Below are 24,220 nucleotides of genomic sequence, written 5' to 3'. Positions count from 1 at the left end.
AGATCACAATGAACATTTTGTAACCTGAAGCTTTAATGCAATCAACTTTTAATGCTGAATAGGTAGACATTATAACTTACAAAGGTTAAGGAATAGACAGATGTTCCAAGGCAGATGTTTAGAGGTGTATAAAATATTGAGGGGAATAGATAGGATGAATGTACAGAGCCTTTTACCCAGAGGAGGGGAATCAAGAACCACAGGTTTAAGGTGAGAAGGTCAAGATTTAATAGGAAACTAAGCCCATTTTTTTTTACTCAGAGGGTGGTGGGGATATGGAATGAACTGCCAGAGGAGGTAGTTGAGGCTGGTACGATAACAGCATTTAAAAGACATTTGGACAGGTACATAGATAAGAAAGGTTTGGAGAGATATGGTCCAAACATGGGCAGTTCAGAGTAGCTTAGATGGGGCATCTTGGTGGCATGGACAAGTTGGGCCAAAAGACTTCTTCCCATGCTGAATGACTATGACTCTATGATGGATGTTAAACTGTGCCAAAGCTTGAAAGAAGAGCTAAAGATAAATAACATGTTTGTCTTCATACCTTAAATATTTTTCATTTTCGAACAATGACAGTTCAGAGCTGGTGTTGTGATGTAACAAAATAAAGTCCTTTATTTTGCAGGAGAGGGGAACATGTCTGCAGTGTTTAATATAATGTTCACATGAGCAGCCTCTCATCACTGCCGCGTACATATTTGACACAAAATTCTTTGCAGATTTTAAAATCATATTTTTAGATGTTTTTTTTCATTATCAGTTTGGCTTACAATTTACACATTTAGACACAATTTGTAAGGAAAGTAGACTTCATTTCTTCTTCTGAATCTGTCGCATCAACATATCAGTCTGATGTTAGAGTGGGGCAGAGTGGGAAGGGGGGGTGTGGGGGGGGGAAGAGAAAAAAACAGAGTTAACAAAACCCCGTACAGCCACGAACACTCAAATCCACTGAGACTCCGAGGATTACCTGTACCCCCCCAAGAAAGACGAATGCAACAATTTCACGCCTGCAGTTCTACATAATAGCAATTCTGTTGAAGTCTAGTTTAGAGATACAGCACAGAGAGAGGCCCTTCGGCCCGTCAGGTCTGCGCCGACCAGCGATCCCCGCATATTAACACTATCCTACACCCACTGGGGACAATTTTTACATTTACCAAGCCAATTAACCTGCAAACCTGTACGTCTTTGGAGTGTGGGAGAAAACCAAAGGCTCACACAGAGAGTTGTGAGTCTGTGGAATTCTCTGCCTAAGAAGGCGGTGGAGGCCGGTTCTCTGGATGCTTTCAAGAGAGAGCTAGATAGGGCTCTTAAAGATAGCGGAGTCAGGGGATATGGGGAGAAGGCAGGAACGGGGTACTGATTGGGGATGATCAGCAATTATCACATTGAATGGCGGTGCTGGCTTGAAGGGCCAAATGGCCTACTCCTGCACCTATTGTCTATTGTCTATCTCGGAGAAAACCCACACATGTCATGGGGAGAACGTACAAACTCCTGACAGGCAGCACTCTTAGTCGGGATTGAACCCGGGTCTCCAGCGCTGCATTCGCTGTAAGGCAGCAACTCTCCCGCTGAGCACCGTGACTGCCCTCATGACAGTTATGACATGTTGACTGGAATGAAAGAATATCACACAAACAGACCCTGGATGGCAGTGTTGAATCATGCAATCTTGCAGCACTGTATAAGGCCTCTCACCTTATTGTGCTCTTTGCAAAATCTATCGAACAATAGAAGTCCCCTCTCTTGCTCTTTGCCTATTGTCCTTCAATTTTGAAAGATACTGTTAAAAGTGCTAAAAGTGCTTTTTTTAAACCAGAATATCCTACATCCTAACAACTTGCTGCCCGTAAATAAAATTAATTTTGAATATCATTCAGACAAAAAATGTCAGGAGGTTGTGGGGAGACCTAATGATATTACATAAAATTATGAGAAGCATAGATAGCATGGGTAATCAGAAGCTTTTTTGCTGGGATGGAAAAATCAAGTACTACAGGACACAGCTTTAAGTTGCGAGAGGCAATGTTTACAGGAGATATGTAGGGAAAAGTTTTTACATCGAGGGTTGGTGAGTGCCTGGAGCATGCTGCTGAGGGGCATGGTGGAGGCAGGTATGATGGGACATTTAACAGGCTATTAGAATGACACTTGGATATGCAGATAATGGAGGGATATGGATTATGTGCAGACGGATAAGAGTTGGTCTCAGCATTATGTTTGGCACTGACATTATCATAGAAACATAGAAATTAGGTGCAGGAGTAGGCCATTAGGCCCTTCGAGCCTGCACCGCCATTCAATATGATCATGGCTGATCATCCAACTCAGTATCCCGTACCTGCCTTCTCTCCATACCCCCTGATCCCCTTAGCCACAAGGGCCACATCTAACTCCCTCTTAAATATAGCCAATGAACTGGCCTCAACTACCCTCTGTGGCAGAGAGTTCCAGAGATTCACCACTCTCTGTGTGAAAAATGTTCTTCTCATCTCGGTTTTAAAGGATTTCCCCCTTATCCTTAAGCTGTGACCCCTTGTCCTGGACTTCCCCAACATCGGGAACAATCTTCCTGCATCCAGCCTGTCCAACCCTTTAAGAATTTTGTAAGTTTCTATAAGATCCCCTCTCAATCTCCTAAATTCTAGAGAGTATAAACCAAGTCTATCCAGTCTTTCTTCATAAGACAGTCCTGACATCCCAGGAATCAGTCTGGTGAACCTTCTCTGCACTCCCTCTATGACAATAATGTCCTTCCTCAGATTTGGAGACCAAAACTGTATGCAATACTCCAGGTGTGGTCTCACCAAGACCCTGTACAACTGTAGTAGAACCTCCCTGCTCCTATACTCAAATCCTTTTGCAATGAAAGCTAACATACCATTCGCTTTCTTTACTGCCTGCTGCACCTGCATGCCTACCTTCAATGACTGGTGTACCATGACACCCAGGTCTCGCTGCATCTCCTCCTTTCCCAATCGGCCACCATTTAGATAATAGTCTGCTTTCCCATTTTTGCCACCAAAATGGATAACCTCACATTTATCCACATTATACTGCATCTGCCAAACATTTGCCCACTCACCCAGCCTATCCAAGTCACCTTGCAGTCTCCTAGCATCCTCCTCACAGCCAACACTGCCCCTCAGCTTAGTGTCATCCGCAAACTTGGAGATAGTCAATTCCCTCATCCAGGTTATTAATATATATTGTAAATAGCTGGGGTCCCAGCACTGAGCCTTGCGGTACCCCACTAGTCACTGCCTGCCATTGTGAAAAGGACCCGTTTACTCCTACTCTTTGCTCTTATCAGCCTGTTCTTGTGCTGCATGTGTTATAGAAACAAGGAACTACAGATGCTGGTTTACCAAAAAAGACACAAGGTACTGGTGGAGTAGCTCGACAGGTCAGGCAGCGTCTCTGGAGAACATGGATAGGTGATGCTTCACGTTGGGACCTTTCTTCAGACTGATTGTAGTAGGAGGAAGAAACCTGGGGGAAACAGACTGTTCTATGTTCTATGTATTTGTTAAAAATAAACAGTGAGAAGCCAAGGTTTATTTTTTGTGTAGGTTGCTGGTTTACACTGAAGATAGACACAAAATGCTGGAGTAACTCAGTGGGTCAGGCAGCATCTCTGGAGAGAAGGAATAGGTGATGTTTCCTCATGCTTTAAGACCCTGAAAAGTCTCAACACGAAACGTCACCTATTCCTTTTCTCCAGAGATGATGCCTGACCCACTGAGTTACTCCAGTATTTTGTGTCTATCTTCAGTGTAAGCCAGCATCTGCAGTTCCTTGACCAGAACCACAGGCAAAACTCCAAATAAGGCAAAGTCCGACCAGGCTACATCACAACTTCCTGACTCTGATACTCATTGCCCCAACCAATGAAGGCAAGCATTCGACATGCCTTCTATTTGTGTTGCCACCTTCAGGGAGTTGAGGACTTGGACCAAAAGATTCCTCAGTAATTCCTCTGTACTAGGACGGCTCGGTGGCACAGCTGTAGAGTTGCTGCCTTATTGTGCTTGCAGCGCCGTAGATCCGGGTTGGATCTCAACTACGGGCGCTGTCTGTACGGAGTTTGTACGTTCACCCCGTGACCATGTGGGTTTTCTCCGAGATCTTTGGTTTCCTCTCACACGGCAAAGACATGCATGTATGTAGGTAAATCGGCTTGGTATAGTGTAAATTGTCCCTAGTGTGTGTAGGATAGTGTTAATGTGCGGGGATTGGTTGGTGCAGACCCGGTAGGTCAAAGGACCTGTGCCCGTGCTGTATCTCTAAACTAAAACTAAACTAATCTTCAATGCTCTTGTATCTTTCCATTACTTCTAGATTTTTCCCCTACATTCGTCCTCCCAAACTGCAACACCTCACACTTGCTCGGAGTAGACTCCATCTGACATTTCTCCACCCATTATTGAGGCCGAAGATAGATACAAATTGCTGGGGTAACTCAGCGAATCAGGCAGCATCCCTGGAGAAAAGGAATAGGTGACATTTCGGGTCGAGACCCTTCTTCAGACTGAGAGTCAGGGGAGAGAGATACTTGGGATATGAAGTGGTACAAAGAACAAATGAATGAAAGGAAGGCCAAATAATAGTTTAAATCTGTGTCCTGCACTGTCAATAGAATGTATTCCTCCTGGATTGATCAATGGACTTCCTCATTGCGAGTCCCCTATTAAATTTCCCTTTAGATTTTTGTGCTCCTAACTGGAACTAACCCAACTACTCCAGTCTCATCACATAATGGAAGATTGTTTCTAACCAGGGAGTGTGCGAATGCTGAACAAAGTCCATCGATGGGTTTCTGAGCCTATGTAGCAACTTGTGGACACGTGTGTGTTGTCGATTGAGATGTGTGAATACGACCAGGGTCCGATATTTTCACCTTTACCACCCTTACCAGCATTGATGTGCAGAAGGATCTTGGGGTCCAAGTGCATAACTCTCTGGAAGTAGTAACATAAGTAGAGAGAGTGGTGAAGGAGGCATATGGTATGCTTGCCTTCATAGGTTGGGGCATTGCGTATATGAGCAGGAGTCATCTTGCAGCTTTGTAGTACTTTGGTTTGCTGCATTAGGAGTATTAGCAGTTTTGGTCGCACCATTACATGAAGGATGCAAAGCCTTTGGACAGGGTGCAGAAGAGATTTATGCCCCTGTCTCACTTAGGAAACCTGAATGGAAACCTCTGGAGACTTTGCGCCCCACCCAAGGTTTCCGTGCGGTTCCCGGAGGTTGCAGGTGGTTGCCGGAGGTTGCAGGTACAGTGCAAACCTTTAGGGAGAAATTGTCAAAAACCTCCGGGAACCTCAGGGAACCGCACGGAAACCTTGGGTGGGGCGCAAAGTCTCTTGAGACGTTCCTTTCGAGGTTTCCTAAGAGGGACAGCGGAACCTCCGGTCGGCTGCCTCGAAGAAAGGGCGTCAACTATAGGGAAAGATTCAAAAAGAGAAGGTGAGGGTATATTGAGCGGGAGGGTTAATAAGACAAGGGGAGACCTGATTGGAGTGAGTATCAAATTTCCCACGGAGACTCATAGATACAAAGTCAGTAGTGAGTCTTGCGTTTACTTTTAGATCAGCATGGAAACAGGCACCAGCAGTGGGCAGTCAGTGCCCCTTCAGAGATCCCCCCACCTTAACCCCTATGCTTCCCGGCCATGTGTGGGACCCCTTTTTTCCCATTTACCAGCTCAACTAACCTTGCACCGGCCTGGGGGTCTTTGCACTGTGTCACGTGGCGATGCCTGAAGATCGTGCAGTCACCGGAGACACAGGACCACGGGACATCGTACCCCACTCCCACTGCAGACGGAGATAGCACCCATCTCCGCAGCTGCCCAGCCCCGTCAGGCCAGCAACTCTACCGCTGAGCCACCGTGACTGCCCTAAGTTAACCCGAGCTTTCTCGGGTGGAAATGACAAATACCAGAGGGCATAGATTTAAGGTGAGAAATTTAACAGAGGTGAGAGGCAGGCTTTTCATGTACATAGTGATGGATGCCTGGAATGAACAGCTAGATGTGGTGGTGGAGGCAGGTATAAAAACAGTGTTAGACGTTTAGATATGCCCATGGATATGCAGGAAATTGGGGGATATGGATCACATGCAGACAGAGGAGATTATTTAATTTGGCATCACGTTGGCCACAGATATCGTGGGCCAAAGGGCCTGTTTCTGTGCTATACAATGTTCTAAATTAATTGGTTAAAAATCACTATTTTTTCCACAAGTGGTCTTTACATACCAGAAAATTCCTCATGAAGTCTTTTTGAGCACTTCGCAGGAACACACAGTTCACTCCTTCGCATAACTTGAGTTCTTCTGAAACCTGAGAAAAAATGAATGGTGAATTCTATGTGTACCTCCATTATCCCAGATCATTGACTTCATTACCCATAGATACATAGAAACATAGAAACATAGAAAATAGGTGCAGGAGTAGGCTATTCGGCCCTTCGAGCCTGCACCGCCATTCAATATGATCATGGCTGATCATCCAACTCAGTATCCTGTACCTGCCTCCTCTCCATACCCCCTGATCCCTTTAGCCATAAGGGCCACATCTAACTCCCTCTTAAATATAGCCAATGAACTGGCCTCAACTACCGTCTGTGGCAGAGAATTCCACAGATTCACCACTCTGTGTGAAAAATATGAGTTTTTAGATAGAAAGTCGGTCCTAAAATTTAGTTTTTTAGATTATCCTCAAACTGGCACCACTTGTCCTGGAGATCCCCAACATCGGGAACAATCTTCTGCATCTAGCCTGTCCAACCCCTTAAGACATTTTGTAAGTTTCTATAAGATCCCCCCTCAATCTTCTTTGGTTGTAGCGTGTAAGATCGTGCAGAAAACCCACACAGTCTTTCTTCAGATGAAAAAACTTGACATAGCACCCATCAGTCTGTGCTGAATTCCTTCTCTGCACTCCCTCTACTGCACAATAACCCGAGCTTTCTCAGAAATGGAGACCAAAACTGTACGCAATACTCCAGGTGTGGTCAATACTCCAGTGAATTGGCCTTCACTGCCTTCTGTGGCAGAGAATTCCGCAGATTCACAACTCTCTCGGTGAAAGAGTTTTTCCTCATCTCAGTCCCAAATGGCCTACCCCTTATTCTTAAACTGTGACTCCCTGGTTCTGGACTCCAACATTGGGAATTTTTTTCCTGCATCTAGCCTGTCAGAATTTTATATGTTTCTATATGATCTCCTCTCATCCTTCTAAATTCCAGTGGATACAAGCCCAGTCGACCCATTCTTTCATTATATGTCAGTCCCGCCATCCCAGAAATTAACCTGTGAGCCTACGCTGCACTCCCTCAATAGCAAGAATGTCCTTCTTCAAATTATGAGAACAAAATCACACACAATATTCCAGGTGCGGTATCATCAGGTCCTACTGCACAACTACAGTAGGACCTCCTTGCTCCTAAACTCAAATCCTCTCGCAATGAAGGCTCGCATGCCATTAGCTTTCTTCACTGCCTGCTGTACCTGCAAGTTTACTTTCAGTGACTGATGTACAAGCACACCCAGGTCTCGTTGCACCTCCCGTTTTCCTAATCTGTCACCATTTAGATAATAATCTGGCTTCCTGGTTTTGCCACCTCACATTTATCCACATTATACTGCATCTCCCCAACCTATCCAAGTCACCCTGCAGCCTCATAGCATCCTCCACACAGCTCACACTGCCACCCAGCTTTTTGTCATCCGCAAACTTGGAGATGTCACATTTAATTCCCTTGTCTAAATCGTTAATATATTGTAAATAACTGTGGTCCCAGCAACGAGCATTGCGGCATCACACTAGTCACTGCCTGCCATTCTTAAAAGGACCCGTAATTCCTACTCTTTGCTTCTTGTCTGCCAACCAGTTCTCTATCCACGTCAATACATTGCCCCCAATACCACCTGCTCTAATTTTGCACACTTATCTCTTGTGTGGCACCTTGTCAAAGGCTTTTTGAAAGTCCAGATACACCACACTAATCCTCAAAAAATTCCAGATTAGTCAAGCCTGATTTCCCCTTCAGAAATCCATGCCGACTTTGTCCGATCCGGTCACTGCTTTCCAAATGCTCTGCTATAACATCTTCAATAATCAACAAGCATCTTCCCCAAAATGCCCTACTGATGTAAGGTTAACTGGTCTATAAGTCCCTGTTTTCACTCTCCCTCCTTTCTTAAAAATTGGAGTTACATTGGTTACCCTCCACTCAACATGAACTAATCCAGAGTCATTGGAAAATGATCACCAACGTATCCACGATTTCTAGGGCCACCACCTACTCTGGGATGCAGACCATCAGGCCGTGTGGATTTATCTGCTTTCAGTCCCAACAGTTTATCTGACACCATTTCCTGACTAATGTGGATTCCCTTCAGATCCTCCCTCCCACTAGATCCCCGGTCCCATAGTATTTCTGGGATATTGTTTGTGCCTTCCTTAGTGACGACAGAACCAAAGTACTGATTTAACTGTTCTGCCATTTCCTTGTTTCCCATTATAAATTCACCTGTCTCTGACTGCAGGGGGACCATTATTTCACATTGCCACTAATCTTTTCCTTTTCCGCAAACTATATAATGATGCTTCACATTTATTTTTTATATTTAAAGCTTTAGAAACATAGAAACATAGAAATTAGGTGCAGGAACGAGCATTGCGGCCCTCGAGCCTAGTCACCCTGCCATTCTTGAAAATGGCTGACCCATCCAACTCAGTATCCCTTACCTGCCTTCTCTCCATACCCTCTGATCCCCTTGGCCACAAGGGCCACATCTAACTCCCTCTTAAATATAGCCAATGAACTGGCCTCAATTACCCTCTGTGGCAGAGAGTTCCAGAGATTCACCACTCTCTGTGTGAAAAAAGTTCTTCTTATCTCGGTTTTAAAGGATTTCCCCTTTATCCTCAAGCTGTGACCCCTTGTCCTGGACTTCCCTAACATCGGGAACAATCTTCCTGCATCTAGCCTGTCCAACCCCTTAAGAATTTTGTAAGTTTCTATAAGATCCCCTCTCAATCTTCTAAATTCTAAAGAGGATAAACATTGGTCTATCCAGTCCACATCTTCATCGACAGTCATGACAATGATCCCAGTATCAGATCTGGTGAACCGTCTCTGGGATGCACTCCCTCTATGGCAATAATGTCCTTCAGTCCCAACAGATTTGGAGACCAAAACCATTTACGCAATACTCCAGGTGTTCCCTTCAGATTCCCTGTACACTAGGTCCCCTAGAACCTCTCTGCTATTGTTACTCAAATCCTTTTGCAATGAAAGAACTAAAGTACCAATTTAACTTTCTTTACTGCCTGCTGCACCCTGCATGCCTACCTTCAATGACTGGTCTCTGACCATGGACCATCCCAGGTCTCACTGCATCTCTTCCTTTTTACATTCCCAAATGGCCTTCTACAGTCATTTTTTATATTTCCCGCAAGCTTTCTTTCATTCTCTTTCTCCCCCCTTGTAATTAACCCCTTTGTCCTCCTCTGTTGAGTTCTAAATTTCTCCCAGTCCTCTGGTTTGCTGCTTCCTCAGGCCAATTTATATGCCTCTTCCTTGGATTTATCACTATCCTTGATTTCCCTCGTTAGCCATGGTTGAGCGGCCTGCCCCGTTTTATATAGCTAATGGCTGCTATGTATCTTAACTTTATCCATCCTCAGTACTCCACACTCTTGTCCAACAGCCGCCTCAGATACGATGATTTCAATGGAGCTGGCTTCTTCTGCTTCCCCATTTCAATACTTCCCATTCTGACCATGAAGTGACAGGTTGCCCCACATCAAGCCACCCCTTGATGTAGGAAATATCTGGTTTAACATTTAATGAGTGTCTGGGCCTGTACACTGGGAGTTTAAATGGATGAGGGGGACCAGGCACTGGGCCTATACACATTGGAGTTTAGATGGATGAGGGGGACCAGCATTGAAACTCGCCGAATAGTGAAAGGCTTGGATATAGTAAATGTGGAGAGGATGTTTCCACTAGTCGGAGAGTTTAGGACCAGAGGCCATAGCCTAGGAACAAAAGGACATACTTTTGGAAAGATGAGGAGGAATTTCTTGAGTCAGAGGGTGGTGAATCTGTGGCTTTGATGCCACAGAAGGCTGTGGAGGCCAACTCAATGGATATTTTTAAGGCAGAGATTGATAGAATCTTGATTATTTCAGGTGTCATGGGGTTATAGGATAAAGGCAGGAGAATGGGGTTGAGAGGAAAATATAGTTTTGTTAGTTTAGTTATAGTTTAGTTTTGAAATAGGCGTTTCAGCCCACTGAGCCCACACCGACCAGCGATCCCTGCACACTAGCACTCTCCTGCACACACCAGGGATAAATTTGCATTTACACCAACCCAATTAACCTCCAAACCTGTACGCCTTCGGAGTGTGGGAGCAAACTAAAGTTCTTAGAGAAAACCCATGCGGTTATGGGGAGGACGTGCAAACTCTGCACAGACAGCACGTGTAGTGAGGATGGAACCCGGGTCTCTGGCGCTGTAAGGCAGTAGCTCTACCGCTGCACCACCGTGCCGCCCAATTGATGGGTTGCATGGCCTAATAATTCTACTCCTATAACTAACAAACAAGAACTGATGAAATGCTGGAAATGATAAGCAAAATTACTGGTTTGTCATATGCATAACACAAGCATACATACGGGGGAAGCATGATGGGCAAAGAGGCAAACAAGGTCATGACAGTCAGGAAAGGCAATTGTAAGATTTAGGGGCATGTTCAGACTACAAGCCATTGCCAGCTGAAGTAAAGATAAACAAAGGAAGTTGTAAACCACGCTAAGGGCAATAAAATAAATCATGAGATAAGAAGGGTTCTTTATTACACCCATTTGTCAGTCAAAATAGGAGGATGGCTTTTTAATTAAATAAGAGGAAACAGTTGTGAGTTACTCAGAGAAAGTAAACAAGGATGAATGACCATAAAGAAACATTGATCAATGATGAATTATTTCTAAAATGTAAAATCTGTAAGTTACCGTTGAAGGACAGTGGGTGCTGTGACTCATTAAAAACTGGTAGAGTTCTCTCAGAGTGTTTCACAATGCATCCTGTTAAGGCCTTGAATTAAATGAACTTGTTCCAGAAACTCACCACTGCTCGACAAGATTTATTTTGTGTGCTGCCCATCCAGGTGAAACACACAACTACCTCCAGCACTCCGTCATCAACTCATTCCCATATGAGGTTATTTTTCCTACCTCCAGACCCCCCCTCTTTTCAGTCTGAAGCAAGGTTCCGACCCAAAGCGCCACCTATTATTTTTCACCAGAGATGCTGCCTGATCCGCTGAGTTACTCCACCACTTTGTGTCTATCTTCGGTGTAAACCAGCATCTGCACATGCCTCTTGCACTCCCACATCAGGTCACACCCACATCAGGTTAACACCAAATACTTTCTACCACTTGCATTCTTCATGGTGTTTGAGCCTACTTTCTGGGCAAAAGTGGCGATCAGGGCCAGACTGGGTGGGGTTTGGGATGTGAGCAACAGTTGTAGGCTATTTGTACATCTAGTTAATCAGGCCTAGTGAAATTCAACTTTTAGATTTTCCACATGTTATTTGTTGATACCTATATTCTAAATTATTAATAAGCTTCAAGCAACAATGTTATAAATGACAATATACTAGCAATAGAACAAATAGGGTTTTAAAACTTGACATGTTTTTATTTTATTTCACTGTTAGAGAGGAGACTGAATGGTTTTATAAAATTGAAACCTCCCACAGGATTACTGATACACTGCCGTGATTTATACACTGAGTTTATGGTAGTTGGCAACAATTTTCATAACTTCAGTCTTAAGCTCTTAAGCATCCAGCTCACTGGGAATTATTATCTCCATGTTCCTTCCAAGCCTTCCACCATCCTGGCTTCTGTCTTGTACATACATCAACATCTCTGCTGGATAAATAAATCCTGGAATTTCTACCATCAGGTGCAGCGTGGGAGCATTTTCACTGCAGGGTCTCCATGGGTCACGGCAAAGGTCCGACAATGACTTCATACGGGAAGGTAGTCAGGCAACATTTCCAGCATCACCACTGATGCCTGTATAGATTATCACTCTGCTGTGGGCGCTGTGGTAGAGTTGCTGCCTAAAGGGCCTGTCCCACGAGCATGTGACTCCATGCGGCAAGTGCGACCTAACGTGGTCGCTTGAGCTGTACGGCCTCGCGGGGCCGGTCCCACTTCGATCCACGGAGCCGTATGGAGTTGTGTGACGCTGGTCCCGACATCGCGCGGGGATCCGAAAAACTGACCTGTTCAAAAATTTTGCGCGGCAATGGCCTGCCGGCCCGCAGCCGCCTCGACGCCGTACGCACTGCCTCGATGGGCGTACGCAGCGTCTTGATGCTGCGCTCGCCTGTCGGACTTCGCTCAAATTTCACGTCACTTACTCGACCTCCGCGCGGCCCCTGCTTCCGGTTTGGTCGCACTTGCCGCATGCAGGTCGCATGCTTGTGGGACGTCCCTTTACAGCGCCAAAGACCCGGGTTCGATCTTGTCTACGGGTGCTCATCTGTACGGAGTTTGTACATCCTCCCTGTGACCTGGATGGGTTTTCTCCGGGTGATCTGCTTTCCTCCCACACTCCGAAGACTTGCTAGTTTGTAGGTGAATTGGCTTCTGTAAATTGCCTTTAGTGGGTAGGATGCAAAACTGAGTTAGCAGTGACCTGGTGTGGGTGATCATTGGTGGACGTGGACTCTGTGTTTCCATGCGGTACTTCTGAACTAGAGCTAAACTATTGTGTCCTGGAAAAGCTGTCAATCAATCCAACTCTCCTGGGAATTAACTCCTTTAAAAAAATTACTTGCAACTGCAACTAGGATAAATCCATTTTTTAATTACTGTTTCAATACGCTCACTATACTGGAAACTCATAGTTTTTTTTGCATTAAAGTCCTCTTATGAATATTAATTGTTTGATAATTTTTATAAATTGGCAACATGGTGGCACAGCGGTAGAGTTGCTGCCTTACAACGCCAGAGACCTGGGTTCGATCCGGATTACAGGTGATTGTCTATAGGGAGTTTGTACGTTCTTCCTGCGACCTGCGTAGGTTTCATCCGGGATCTCTGGTTTCCTCCCACATTCCAAAGACGCACTGGTTTGTAGGTTAATTGGCTTGGTTAAAATTGTAAATTGTCCCCAGTGTGTGTAGGATGGTCTTATTGTGCGGGGGTCGCTGGTGGGTGCAGATTCGGTGAGTCAAAGGGACTGTTTCCGCGCTGCATTTCTAAAGTAAATGAGTTGCAGACCTGTTGGAGTTGCAGTATGTTTAGTATTGCATAAAGTGAACAAAATGAAAGATATTTTAAACTCACCAATGGAGACTGAGGCACATCCAGTTCCCTTTTGCCCCCTGGATACCAACCATGTGACCAGTGTTGCGCTCTCGAAAACTGAGGGTTAGCAATCAGCAGGAGAAACACCAGTGAGCAAAGACTTTTTTGGAAGGCCATTATATGGCTAGTGATGAGACCGCAACTCCTTACGGCTCTGGAAAAGAGGCAAAGAAAGTCCATGAAACTGAAAAGTGAGACATAGAATACGTCTGACTGTGATGGTGAGACACAGGGGCCACATGCAAAGTGAATACATAGGAAGCAACTGCAGATGCTGCTTTATACCGATGGTAGACACAAAGTGCTGGAGCAATCAGCAGGTCAGGCAGCATCTCCGGAGAAAAGGAACGGGTGACGTTTCAGGTCAGGACCCTTCTTCAGACTGGACGGTCTGAAGAAGAGTCACGACCCAAATCATCCACCATCCCTTTTCTCCAGAAATGCTGCCTGACCCACTGAGGTGCTTCAGCACTTTGTGTCTACAGGCAAAGTGAACACAGACATGCTTGTTTACATCACAATAATGATATGACCTTTGGATACCTGTGCTAGAAACCCAACTTGGTTCTAAAGGCAATGCTGTATTTTTCCAGTTTAATTATTGCATGTTTAATTATTACATAATATTATCTTTGAATGTGTTTTGGTTCCCAAGTGCAGGGGGATATAATCAGACCAATCTCTCTCTGAGGATAAACCTTGCAACCTATAACCGTGTATCGAATGCTTTGGAACATTCTTCTGTTGCATAAGGATTATCTATCTATATACTAAAAGTCTCATCTTGTGTGCGCGTGTGTGTGTGTGTGTGTGTGTGTTTTGTGTGTGTGTGCATGTTTTGTATCTTTCTCAAAATGCTATGTGCCAGCGCTTAAATGTTTACATATTCTAACTCACATTTTCCCCCTCCACGCCGTACTCAGGTTCACTTAAGATTATATCCTATATTTCACAAGTTATTCGCAATTAAAGATTTTTTTTTAAAGCCAAAAACCACTTCTCACAGAGAGCCTTTTTCCAGCAACTTCATGGCAATGATGTCACAATGCCATGTCACAGACATCCAATCACAATGGATCTCATTTAAAAATGATATCACAATGGGGAATTACAGACCAGTTAGTCTAACATCGGTAATGGGGAAACTGCTAGAGTCAGTTATTAAAGATGGGATAGCAGCACATTTGGAAAGTGGTGAAATCATTGGACAAAGTCAGCATGGATTTACGAAAGGTAAATCATGTCTGACGAATCTTATAGAATTTTTCGAGGATGTAACTAGTAGTGTGGATAGGGGAGAACCAGTGGATGTTGTGTATCTGGACTTCCAGAAGGCTTTCGACAAGGTCCCACATAAGAGATTAGTATACAAACTTAAAGCACACGGCATTGGGGGTTCAGCATTGATGTGGATTGAGAACTGGCTGGCAAACAGGAAGCAAAGAGTAGGATAAACGGGTCCTTTTCACAATGGCAGGCAGTGACTAGTGGGGTACCCCAAGGCACTCAGTACTGGGCCCCCAGTTATTTACAATATATATTAATGATCTGGATGAGGGAATTGAAGGCAATATCTCCAAGTTTGCGGATGACACTAAGCTGGGGGGCAGTGTTAGCTGTGAGGAGGATGCTAGGAGACTGCAGGGTGACTTCGATAGGCTGGGTGAGTGGGCAAATGTTTGGCAGATGCAGTATAATGTGGATAAATGTGAGGTTATCCATTTTGGTGGCAAAAACAGGAAAGCAGACTATTATCTAAATGGTGGCCGATTGGGAAAGGGGGAGATGCAGCGAGACCTGGGTGTCATGGTACACCAGTCATTGAAGGTAGGCATGCAGGTGCAGCAGGCAGTAAAGAAAGCGAATGGTATGTTAGCTTTCATTGCAAAAGGATTTGAGTATAGGAGCAGAGAGGTTCTACTGCAGTTGTACAGGGTCTTGGTGAGACCACACCTGGAGTATTGCGTACAGTTTTGGTCTCCAAATCTGAGGAAGGACATTATTGCCATAGAGGGAGTGCAGAGACGGTTCACCAGACCGATTCCTGGGATGTCAGGACTGTCTTATGAAGAAAGACTGGATAGACTTGGTTTATACTCTCTTGAATTTAGAAGATTGAGAGGGGATCTTATAGAAACTTACAAAATTCTTAAGGGGTTGGACAGGCTAGATGCAGGCAGATTGTTCCCGATGTTGGGGAAGTCCAGGACCAGGGGTCACAGCTTAAGGATAAAGGGGAAATCCTTTAAAACCGAGATGAGAAGAACTTTTTTCACACAGAGAGTGGTGAATCTCTGGAACTCTCTGCCACAGAGGGTAGTTGAGGCCAGTTCATTGGCTATATTTAAGAGGGAGTTAGATGTTGCCATTGTGGCTAAGGGGATCAGGGGGTATGGAGAGAAGGCAGGTACGGGATACTGAGTTGGATGATCAGCCATGATCATATTGAATGGCGGTGCAGGCTCGAAGGGCCGAATGGCCTACTCCTGCACCTAATTTCTATGTTTCTATGTTTCTATGTTGCCAACGGTAACCACAGCTTCTCACAGAGCCTTTTTCCAGCAGCTTCTAGTGATGATGTAACAATGCACCAATGCACAGAGTGCACCAATCACGATGGGCTCTCAAGCTGTTGAGTGCCACAATGACATCCCAATGGGATGTTGCCAACAGTAACTGCAGCTTCTCCCAGAGAGCCTTTTTCCAGGAGCTTCCAGTGATGATGCTATATGTCATAGTTATTTGTTGATTAAAGCTTTGAAAATGCCAACTTTAACAAGATTTTTACTGTTAAAATCCTTCCTGCCAGCTTCCAACACACTTCGATACAAAGTTGAAATACAGGAACACTCTGAACTTTTCACCTCAATGGGATATCACAGCAAGTGAATCTACAGGAGGGGAAGGGCAAATTGGTATTGCAATTGGAACTGCTGCAGCAGGCAGGGAAAGCAAATTGGATTTTTTTTTAAGTCCACTGCTGAGGGAGGCAAGGGAGTGCTGGAATCTTACGTTTGGGAATGGGTTCAGTCGTGGAACCACGCCTCCCATGGGAGCTACGGGTTAGTGGTGCAATATTGCGTTGGGCAACGGGGTCGGTTGGGGGACCAGGGCTCACCGTATGACAGGGACCCAACGGGTCCCACTTGGTCTAGTATATTTTATGAACTACTCTTTTCTTAGAGCAGGGAATACTATCTGTTTTAGTTTCTGTTCACTCTGAGTTGATAAGTCCTATCCTGCTGTCTGTTTGAGTTTACGTTTGAGTTTAGTTTATTGTCATGTGTACTGAGGGACAGTGGAAAGCTTTTGTTGTGCCCTATCCCGCCAGGGGAAAGACAATACACAATTAAGCCAATCTCACTGTACAGATAAATGACAAAGGGAATAACATGCATTTAGTGTAAGATAATATCCAGTATTTTGTTTGTTAACTTTTGTTACTTTGTCGGTGCCAGAAATGTGGTGACAGGCATACTGCCTAGGTGAGGTCTGTTATATGATTTTACCGGGTTTTGTGTGCAAAACAAAGCTTTTCACTGTAACTAGGTACATGTGGCGATCAAGTATCAATGAAGTGAATCATTGAATCATTGATTGAACCAAAATAGTCCACAGATGTTCAATTAGGTAGATAGTAGTTCAGGACTGCTCTCTAGTTGTTGGTGGAATAGTTCAGTTGCCTGATAACAGCTGGGAAAGAAACTGTTCTTGAATCTGGAGGTGTGCATTTTCACACTTCAATGCTTCTTTTCGTTGTCTCTATACTGTACACTGCACAATGACAATAAAGTTGAATCTGAATCTTCTTGCCCATGGAAGAGGGGAGAAGAGGGAGTGGCTGGGGTGCGATCAAGTAACCTTATCAAGCTTTTTTGCATAATTCATCGCGCTGTATTCCACTTCCCTAATATTGTATCCAAGCTGAGTTACTCACTGGGAATAGATTAGATGACGTGCATGACTCCGTGGTGTCACTCTTGACCTCTGCAGTAGGTTGGGTTCGAGGCTCACTGGAGGGAACTGAGCGCTAAAAGGCTGGCACAGTGGCGCAGCGGTAGAGTTAGAGCACCAGTGACCAAGGTTCGATCCTGACCACGGGTGCTGTCTGGACAGAGTTTGTACATTCTCCCGCGACCTGTGTGGGTTTTCTCCGGGTGCTCTGGTTTCCTCCAAAGACATACAGCTTTGTAGGTTAATTGGCTTTGGTAAAATTTTAAATTGTTCCGTGTGTGTGTGTGTGTGTGTGTGTGTGTGTGTGTGTGTGTGTGTGTGTGTGTGTGTGTGTGTGTGTGTGTGTGTGTGTGTGTGTGTGTGTGTGTGTGTGTGTGTGTGTGTGTGTGTGTGTGTGTGTGTCGGATAGTGTCAGTGTGCGGGGATCGCTGACTGGGGCGGACGTGATGAACCAAAGGGACTGTTTCCACGCTGTATCACCAAATTAAACTACATTTCCTGGTTGGTATTGCAATGAAGTACTGAGGGAATGTTGCTCAACATGAGTCCTGAATAAGATGAATAACATGAACAACATGAGTCCTGAATAACCTGTTAGTTCCCAAAGATCAGTGGACAGATTCTTCCTGGTATTCTGCCTTTAATGCTAGATAGGATCGCATTGCATTTAAGAGACTTTTACAGAGACACAAGCACAGGATATGGATGCAGAGCAGGCAGAGGAGATTAGTTTAAATTAATGTTCATGTTGGGCACAGACATTGTGGGCCGAAGCACCTGTTCCTGTGCTGTACTATGTTTATCCTTTAGCTAATGTCATTACTAAAACACATCGTTATCATATTGTTGCCTGATTGTTGCCTGTGTGAGGCTCACCGATGGGTTTCCAATATACAGGAATTCTTCAAAAGTATCTCTTTGGCTCTGGGTAGGCTGAGCTGGTGAAAAAAAACTTTATGCATTGAGATTCTTCCTTTAAATTGTGGTTTAATCTTCAGGGAACAAATTTGATCTTCTACACGAACCATGAAATCAGAGATGTGGTGTAAATCTTGTGTACACTTAGTATAATCAAAGACACATGGTGATTCTATGTGTGTTGGTCCCAGATGAGGATCGACTAGCATCCGATGCAATCGTTCTGTTTTAAATCTCTTTTCTACTCCTAAATCTCGCACCATTTCTAGTTGTGCTGAGAACTACACTCTGTATCTCTATCTGTATACAGATTCTGTATCTCTCCCTTTGCCCTACCTATTGTATTGGGTTTAGCTTGATTGCATTTTTGATAGTATTATCAGATATAATTAGGTAGCATACAAAACAAAGCTTTTCACTCTACATCGATACACATAACGATAACAAAACATAAACACAAACTTTGATTTAGATTACATTAGTGCCTTAGGAAAGAATGACAAGGCTCTCTGCCTACACCTCTTACAAATGTGCTCGCACACGACAACTGTAATTGAATGGTTAGTTATTTTCTTGGGTAGTGTCGGCTGTGAGAATTCTCTCGAGACCTTTGATCAGGCTGACACGGATTTAGTTTCACAAATCAAAGACCGGATTCCCAGCAATGGTGTCCACCCTCCCTAATCAATTGAAATCTTAGCCTTTAATTATGTGCTCAAATCCTGGAGTGGGATTTTAAACTCAACACCACCCGCCTAGAGAAACATTCAATAAGGGACCTGCAACAGATGCTGTTCCTAGGGCACCGTCAGGTTGCAACCCGTGGCTCTGTTAAGACTAGAATGGGTGTGTGAGGGTAAGTTTTGCAAGCCTTAACTCTTAATGGGGCGAACTGCCCCCTAGGGAATGTAAACCAGGTGACTGGGTGAAGAGGTCACAGTGATTCCCAGTGCTCAGGTCATTGAGTTTGCAAATGGGCAAGGATTTGAAAACACAAATGTGCTCACAAACGACAACTGAAACAATTGAACGATTAATGATTTCCTTGGGTAGTGCTGGTTGTGGGAGGGATATTCACTGGACACATGGAGAGCTCAGTTGAGTCTACGATCAACGTGTTTAGTTTTGTTTAGTTTGGAGATACAGTGCGGAATCAGGCCCTTCAGCCCACGAGTCTGCGCCGACCAGCGATCCCCACACGTTAACACTGTCCGACACACACTAAGGACAATTTACAATTACAACAAGCCGATTAACCTACAAACCTGCATGTCTTTGGAGAGTGGGAGGAAACCGGAGCTCCTGTGGAAAACCCACACGGTCACGGGGAGAGCGTACAAATTCCGTACAGGCAGCGCCCGTAGTCAGGATTGAACTCGGGTCTCTGGCACTGAAAGGCAGCAACTCTACCGCTGCGCCACCGTGCCGTGTGAGTGCACATCTACAAAACCACAGTGTATTTATTTCTCAGGTGAGCTGAACCCTTGGACTCTTACTTCCTATTTTAAAGCAGTGATGAGGATTATCTGCCCTTGTAGTTTAAAAAACTGTTGATAGTTAAAGGCACTGTGATGATAATACGCATTCTGTTAAATCCAAACTGCAGCTTAACATTTGCCTTGGGTTAAGAAGTAACAATTTTATAGATCTTAAAATGATTCAACATTGATCTGATAGAGGTGTACAATATCATGAGAGGAATAAACAGGGTATTTTACCCCGAGTAGGGGAATCAACATAGGTTTAGGTGAGGTGAGAAAGATTTAAAAGGAACCTGAGGGGCAACTTTTTTACACTGAGGGTAGTAGGTAGGGAGTGAGCTGCTGGGGGAGGTAGCTACATATAGATTGGGTGAATCAAATTGGCAAGGGTGCTGAGGAAGAGGATTTCTTGGAATGTATGCAGGATAGTTTTCTAAACCAACATGTAGAGGAACCAACGAGAGAGCAGGCTATTCTAGACTGGGTATTGAGTAATGAGGAAGGGTTAGTTAGCAGTCTTGTTGTGCGTGGCCCCTGGGCAAGAGTGACCATAATATGGTTGAGTTCTTCATTAGGATGGAGAGTGACAATGTCAATTCAGAAACAAGGGTCCTGAACTTAAAGAAAGGTAACTTTGAGGGTATGAGACGTGAATTGGCCAAGATAGACTGGCAATTGATTCTTAAAGGGTTGATGGTGGATGTGCAATGGAAGGCATTTAAAGACTGCATGGATGAACTACAACAATTGTTCATTCCAGTTTGGCAAAAAAATTAATCAGGGACAGTAGTGCATCCGTGGATAACGAGGGAAATCAGGGATAGTATCAAAACAAAAGATGAAGCATACAAATTAGCCAGAAAAAGCAGCCTACCAGAGGACTGGGAGATATTCAGTCCAGCAGAGGAGGACAAATAGCTTAATTAGGAAAGGGAAAATAGATTATGAAAGAAAACTGGCAGGGAACATAAAAACTGACTGCAAACGTTTTTATAGATATGTGAAGAGAAAAAGATTAGTTAAAACAAATGTAGGTCCCTTGCAGTCAGAAACAGGTGAATTGATCATGGGGAACAAGGACATGGCAGACCAATTGAATAACTACTTTGGTTCTGGCTTCACTGAGGAAGCCATAAATAATCTGCCAGAAATAGCAGGGGTCCGGGGTCAAATGAGATGGAGGAACTGAGTGAAATCTAGGTTAGCCGGGAAGTGGTGTTAGGTAAATTGAATGGATTAAAGGCCGATAAATCACCAGGGCCAGATAGGCTGCATCCCAGAGTACTTAAGGAAGTAGCTCCAGAAATAGTGGATGCATTAGTGACAATTTTTCAAAACACTTTAGATTCTGGAGTAGTTCCTGAGGATTGAAGGGTAGCTAATGTAACCCCACTTTTTAAAAAGGGAGGAAGAAAGAAATCGGGGAATTACAGACCAGTTAGTCTAACGGGTCTGGAATGTAGTGGGGAAACTGCTAGAGTCAGTTATTAAAGATGGGATAGCAGCACATTTGGAAAGTGGTGAATTCATTGGACAATGTCAGCATGGATTTATGAAAGGTAAATTATGTCTGACGAATTTTATAGAATTTTTCGAGGATGTAACTAGTAGAGTGGATAAGGGAGAACCAGTGGATGTGTTATATCTGGACTTTCAGAAGGCTTTCGACAAGGTCCTACATAAGAGATTAGTATGCAAACTTAAATCACATGGTATTGGGGGTTCAGTATTGATGTGGATAGAGAACTGGCTGGCAGACAGGAAGCAAAGAGTAGGAGTTAACAGGTCCTTTTCACAATGGCAGGCAGTGACTAGTTGGGTACCGAAAGGCTCTGTGCTGGGACCCCAGCTATTTACAATATATATTAATGATTTAGACGAAGGAATTGAATGCAACATCTCCAAGTTTGCAGATGACACGAAGCTGGGGGGCAGTGTTAGCTGTGAGGAGGATGCTAGGAGGCTGCAAGGTGACTTGGATAGGCTGGATGAGTGGGCAAATGCATGGCAGATGCAGTATAATGTAGATAAATGTGAGGTTATTCACTTTGGTGGCAAAAACAGGAAAATAGACTATTATCTGAATGGTGGCCGATAAGGAAAAGGGGAGATGCAACGAGACCTGGGTGTCATGGTACACCAGTCATTAAAGGTAGGCATGCAGGTGCAGCAGGCAGTGAAGAAAGAGAATGGCATGTTAACATTCATAGCAAAAGGATTTGAGTATAGGAGCAGGGAGATTCTACTGCAGTTGTACAGGGTCTTGGTGAGACCACACCTGGAGTATTGCGTACAGTTTTGATCTCCTAATCTGAGGAAGGACATTCTTGCCATAGAGGGAGTACAGAGAAGGTTCACCAGACTGATTCCTGGGATGTCAGGACTTTCATATGAAGAAAGACTGGATAGACTCGGTTTGTACTCGCTAGAATTTGAAAGATTGAGGGGGGATCTTATAGAAACTTACAAAATTCTTAAGGGGTTGGACAGGCTAGATGCAGGAAGATTGTTCCCGATGTTGGGAAAGTCCAAAACAAGGGGTCACAGTTTAAGGATAAGGGGGAAATCCTTTAGGACCGAGATGAGGAAAACATTTTTCACACAGAGAATGGTGAGTCTCTGGAATTCTCTGCCACAGTAGGTAGTTGAGGCCGGTTCATTGGCTATATTTAAGAGGGAGTTAGATGTGGCCCTTGAGGCTAAAGGGATCAGGCAGAATGGGGAGAAGGCAGGTACAGGATACTGAGTTGGATGATCAGCCATGATCATATTGAATGGCAGTGCAGGCTCGACGGACCGAGTGGCCTCCTCCTGCACCTATTTTCTATGTTTCTATGTTTCTATGTAGTTGAGACAGATACCATCACAACATTTAAGAAACATTTATACAGGTATATGGATACCATAGGTTTAGGTGGAACTAGTGTAAATGGGGCATGTTGTTCGGCATGGGCAAGTTGGGCTGTAGGGCCTGTTTCCACGCTGTATGTCTATGACTATAAAAAACTACTACTACTGCTACAAAATAAATCCTATGTAATAATCATCAATGTTTATTTGCTACAAAAACATGTTGAAAATAAATTATTGAATCTTTTTTTATCATTTGTATTTAAGCATCAATTGTTGACTGATTATATGCTTTGAATTAAAAAAATGTCATCCTAACTAAACTGAAAAATGCCATCCATTGTAAAATGTTCGAGAACTATTACATCTGGAAGAATCAAATACTTGGCAGTCAGACTCACCTGTGTCCAGGAGCTCGAAGTTGATATCTTTCAGGTGCTAATGAGAGTTTGATCAGTTCTCTCTCTCTCTCTATATATATAGTGTTTTGGGAGGGTGGAGGAGGCGGGGGGGTTATTTTTGGATGATTGTCGTAGTTTCCATTTGGAATGATCCTGTTTGTGAAGAATGATTGATGCACGATGGCTGTGTGTAAACAGTGTCTAACTCTGATCGTGTTCCAATCGGGGACCTTACCTTCTCTCTGTCCCTGGAGACTGTTTCCTCATATTTACACATTAGAACGAACACTGTCGCTGTCAGGAGAGGTTAGAAACAACATTCACTAAATGTAGCTGATCTCTCCTCGTCACTGACCAAAACACACCAAACGTTTACAGAGTTGACGTGGACAAGCTTTTCCCTTTGAGAATAGGGAAGATTCAAACAAGAGGACATGACTTCAGAATTAAGGGACAGAAGTTTAGGGGTAATATGAGGGGGAACTTCTTTACTCAGAGAGTGGTAGCGGTGTGGAATGAGCTTCCAGTGGAAGTGGTGGAGGCAGGTTCATTGGTATCATTTAAAAATAAATTGGATAGGCATATGGATGAGAAGGGAATGGAGGGTTATGGTATGAGTGCAGGCAGGTGGGACTAAGGGGGAAAAAGAAAAAAAAAAAATTTGTTCGGCACGGACTTGTAGGGCCGAGATGGCCTGTTTCCGTGCTGTAATTGTTATATGGTTATATTATATGGTTTGTCATATTGTCGGAGTAGAAGGGCCGAGATGGCCTGTGTCCGTGCTGTAATTGTTATATGGTTATATTATATCTCTAAAAACTGATTTTTCTTGAGAAGGATTACTGATAGCTCGTATGTACTGTCCATCCTGCTCAGAACCGTGCAAACTGCATCCCACATTCTATGCAGAATTACGGAAAATATACAGCTCAGAAACAGGACACTCGATCCGTCTACTCAATGGTCCACTGAAGCCACCTCCGGTCTCTCCCCAACTAAATCTATCAGTGCTAGAGTTAACTGGGGAGAGAACTAACTGACTCTGTCCCACTCTGTTCCTGATACATTTGTCTTTGGCAGTCCCTTCGTGTCAAAGATGTCTTTCATCCCAGTTGTTGTATTGTATTCGTATTGTTTTGTATTCAAATTAATTGTCATTGTCTCAATTTGGGACAACGAAATGAATTTCCCTTACAG

At 44.1% G+C, this 24,220-nt stretch overlaps 1 protein-coding gene across 1 annotated transcript; it reads right to left on the bottom strand.

The window, feature by feature from the left end:
- Positions 1 to 684: 684 nt before the first annotated feature.
- gnrh2 (gonadotropin-releasing hormone 2) lies at positions 685 to 23,081 on the bottom strand. The gene is made up of 4 exons (XM_055646580.1): positions 23,024 to 23,081; positions 13,399 to 13,573; positions 6,272 to 6,355; positions 685 to 852 (listed from the first exon to the last, which is right to left on the bottom strand). The coding sequence occupies exons 2-4, from the start codon at positions 13,534 to 13,536 to the stop codon at positions 814 to 816; spliced, it is 261 nt and encodes an 86-aa protein (XP_055502555.1). The 5' UTR covers positions 13,537 to 13,573; positions 23,024 to 23,081; the 3' UTR covers positions 685 to 813.
- Between the last annotated feature and the right edge of the window lie 1,139 nt (positions 23,082 to 24,220).

Source organism: Leucoraja erinacea, chromosome 1 (assembly GCF_028641065.1).
Source record: "Leucoraja erinacea ecotype New England chromosome 1, Leri_hhj_1, whole genome shotgun sequence".
In the NCBI taxonomy this organism is placed as follows: Eukaryota; Metazoa; Chordata; class Chondrichthyes; order Rajiformes; family Rajidae; genus Leucoraja; species Leucoraja erinaceus.
The sequence above is the reverse complement of the archived record's forward strand: the minus strand, read 5'-3'. Positions and strand labels throughout refer to the sequence as shown.

What these genes read in the sequence shown, in the direction of transcription:
- gnrh2 (XM_055646580.1), bottom strand. Translation starts at nt 13,536, where the DNA reads ATGGCCTTCCAAAAAAGTCTTTGCTCACTGGTGTTTCTCCTGCTGATT. An exon ending in ATGTGCCTCAGTCTCCATTG is followed by an intron (nt 6,356 to 13,398) that starts GTGAGTTTAAAA and finishes ATTTTTTCTCAG; the next exon opens with GTTTCAGAAGAACTCAAGTT. An exon ending in ACTTCATGAGGAATTTTCTG is followed by an intron (nt 853 to 6,271) that starts GTATGTAAAGAC and finishes CTCTAACATCAG; the next exon opens with ACTGATATGTTGATGCGACA.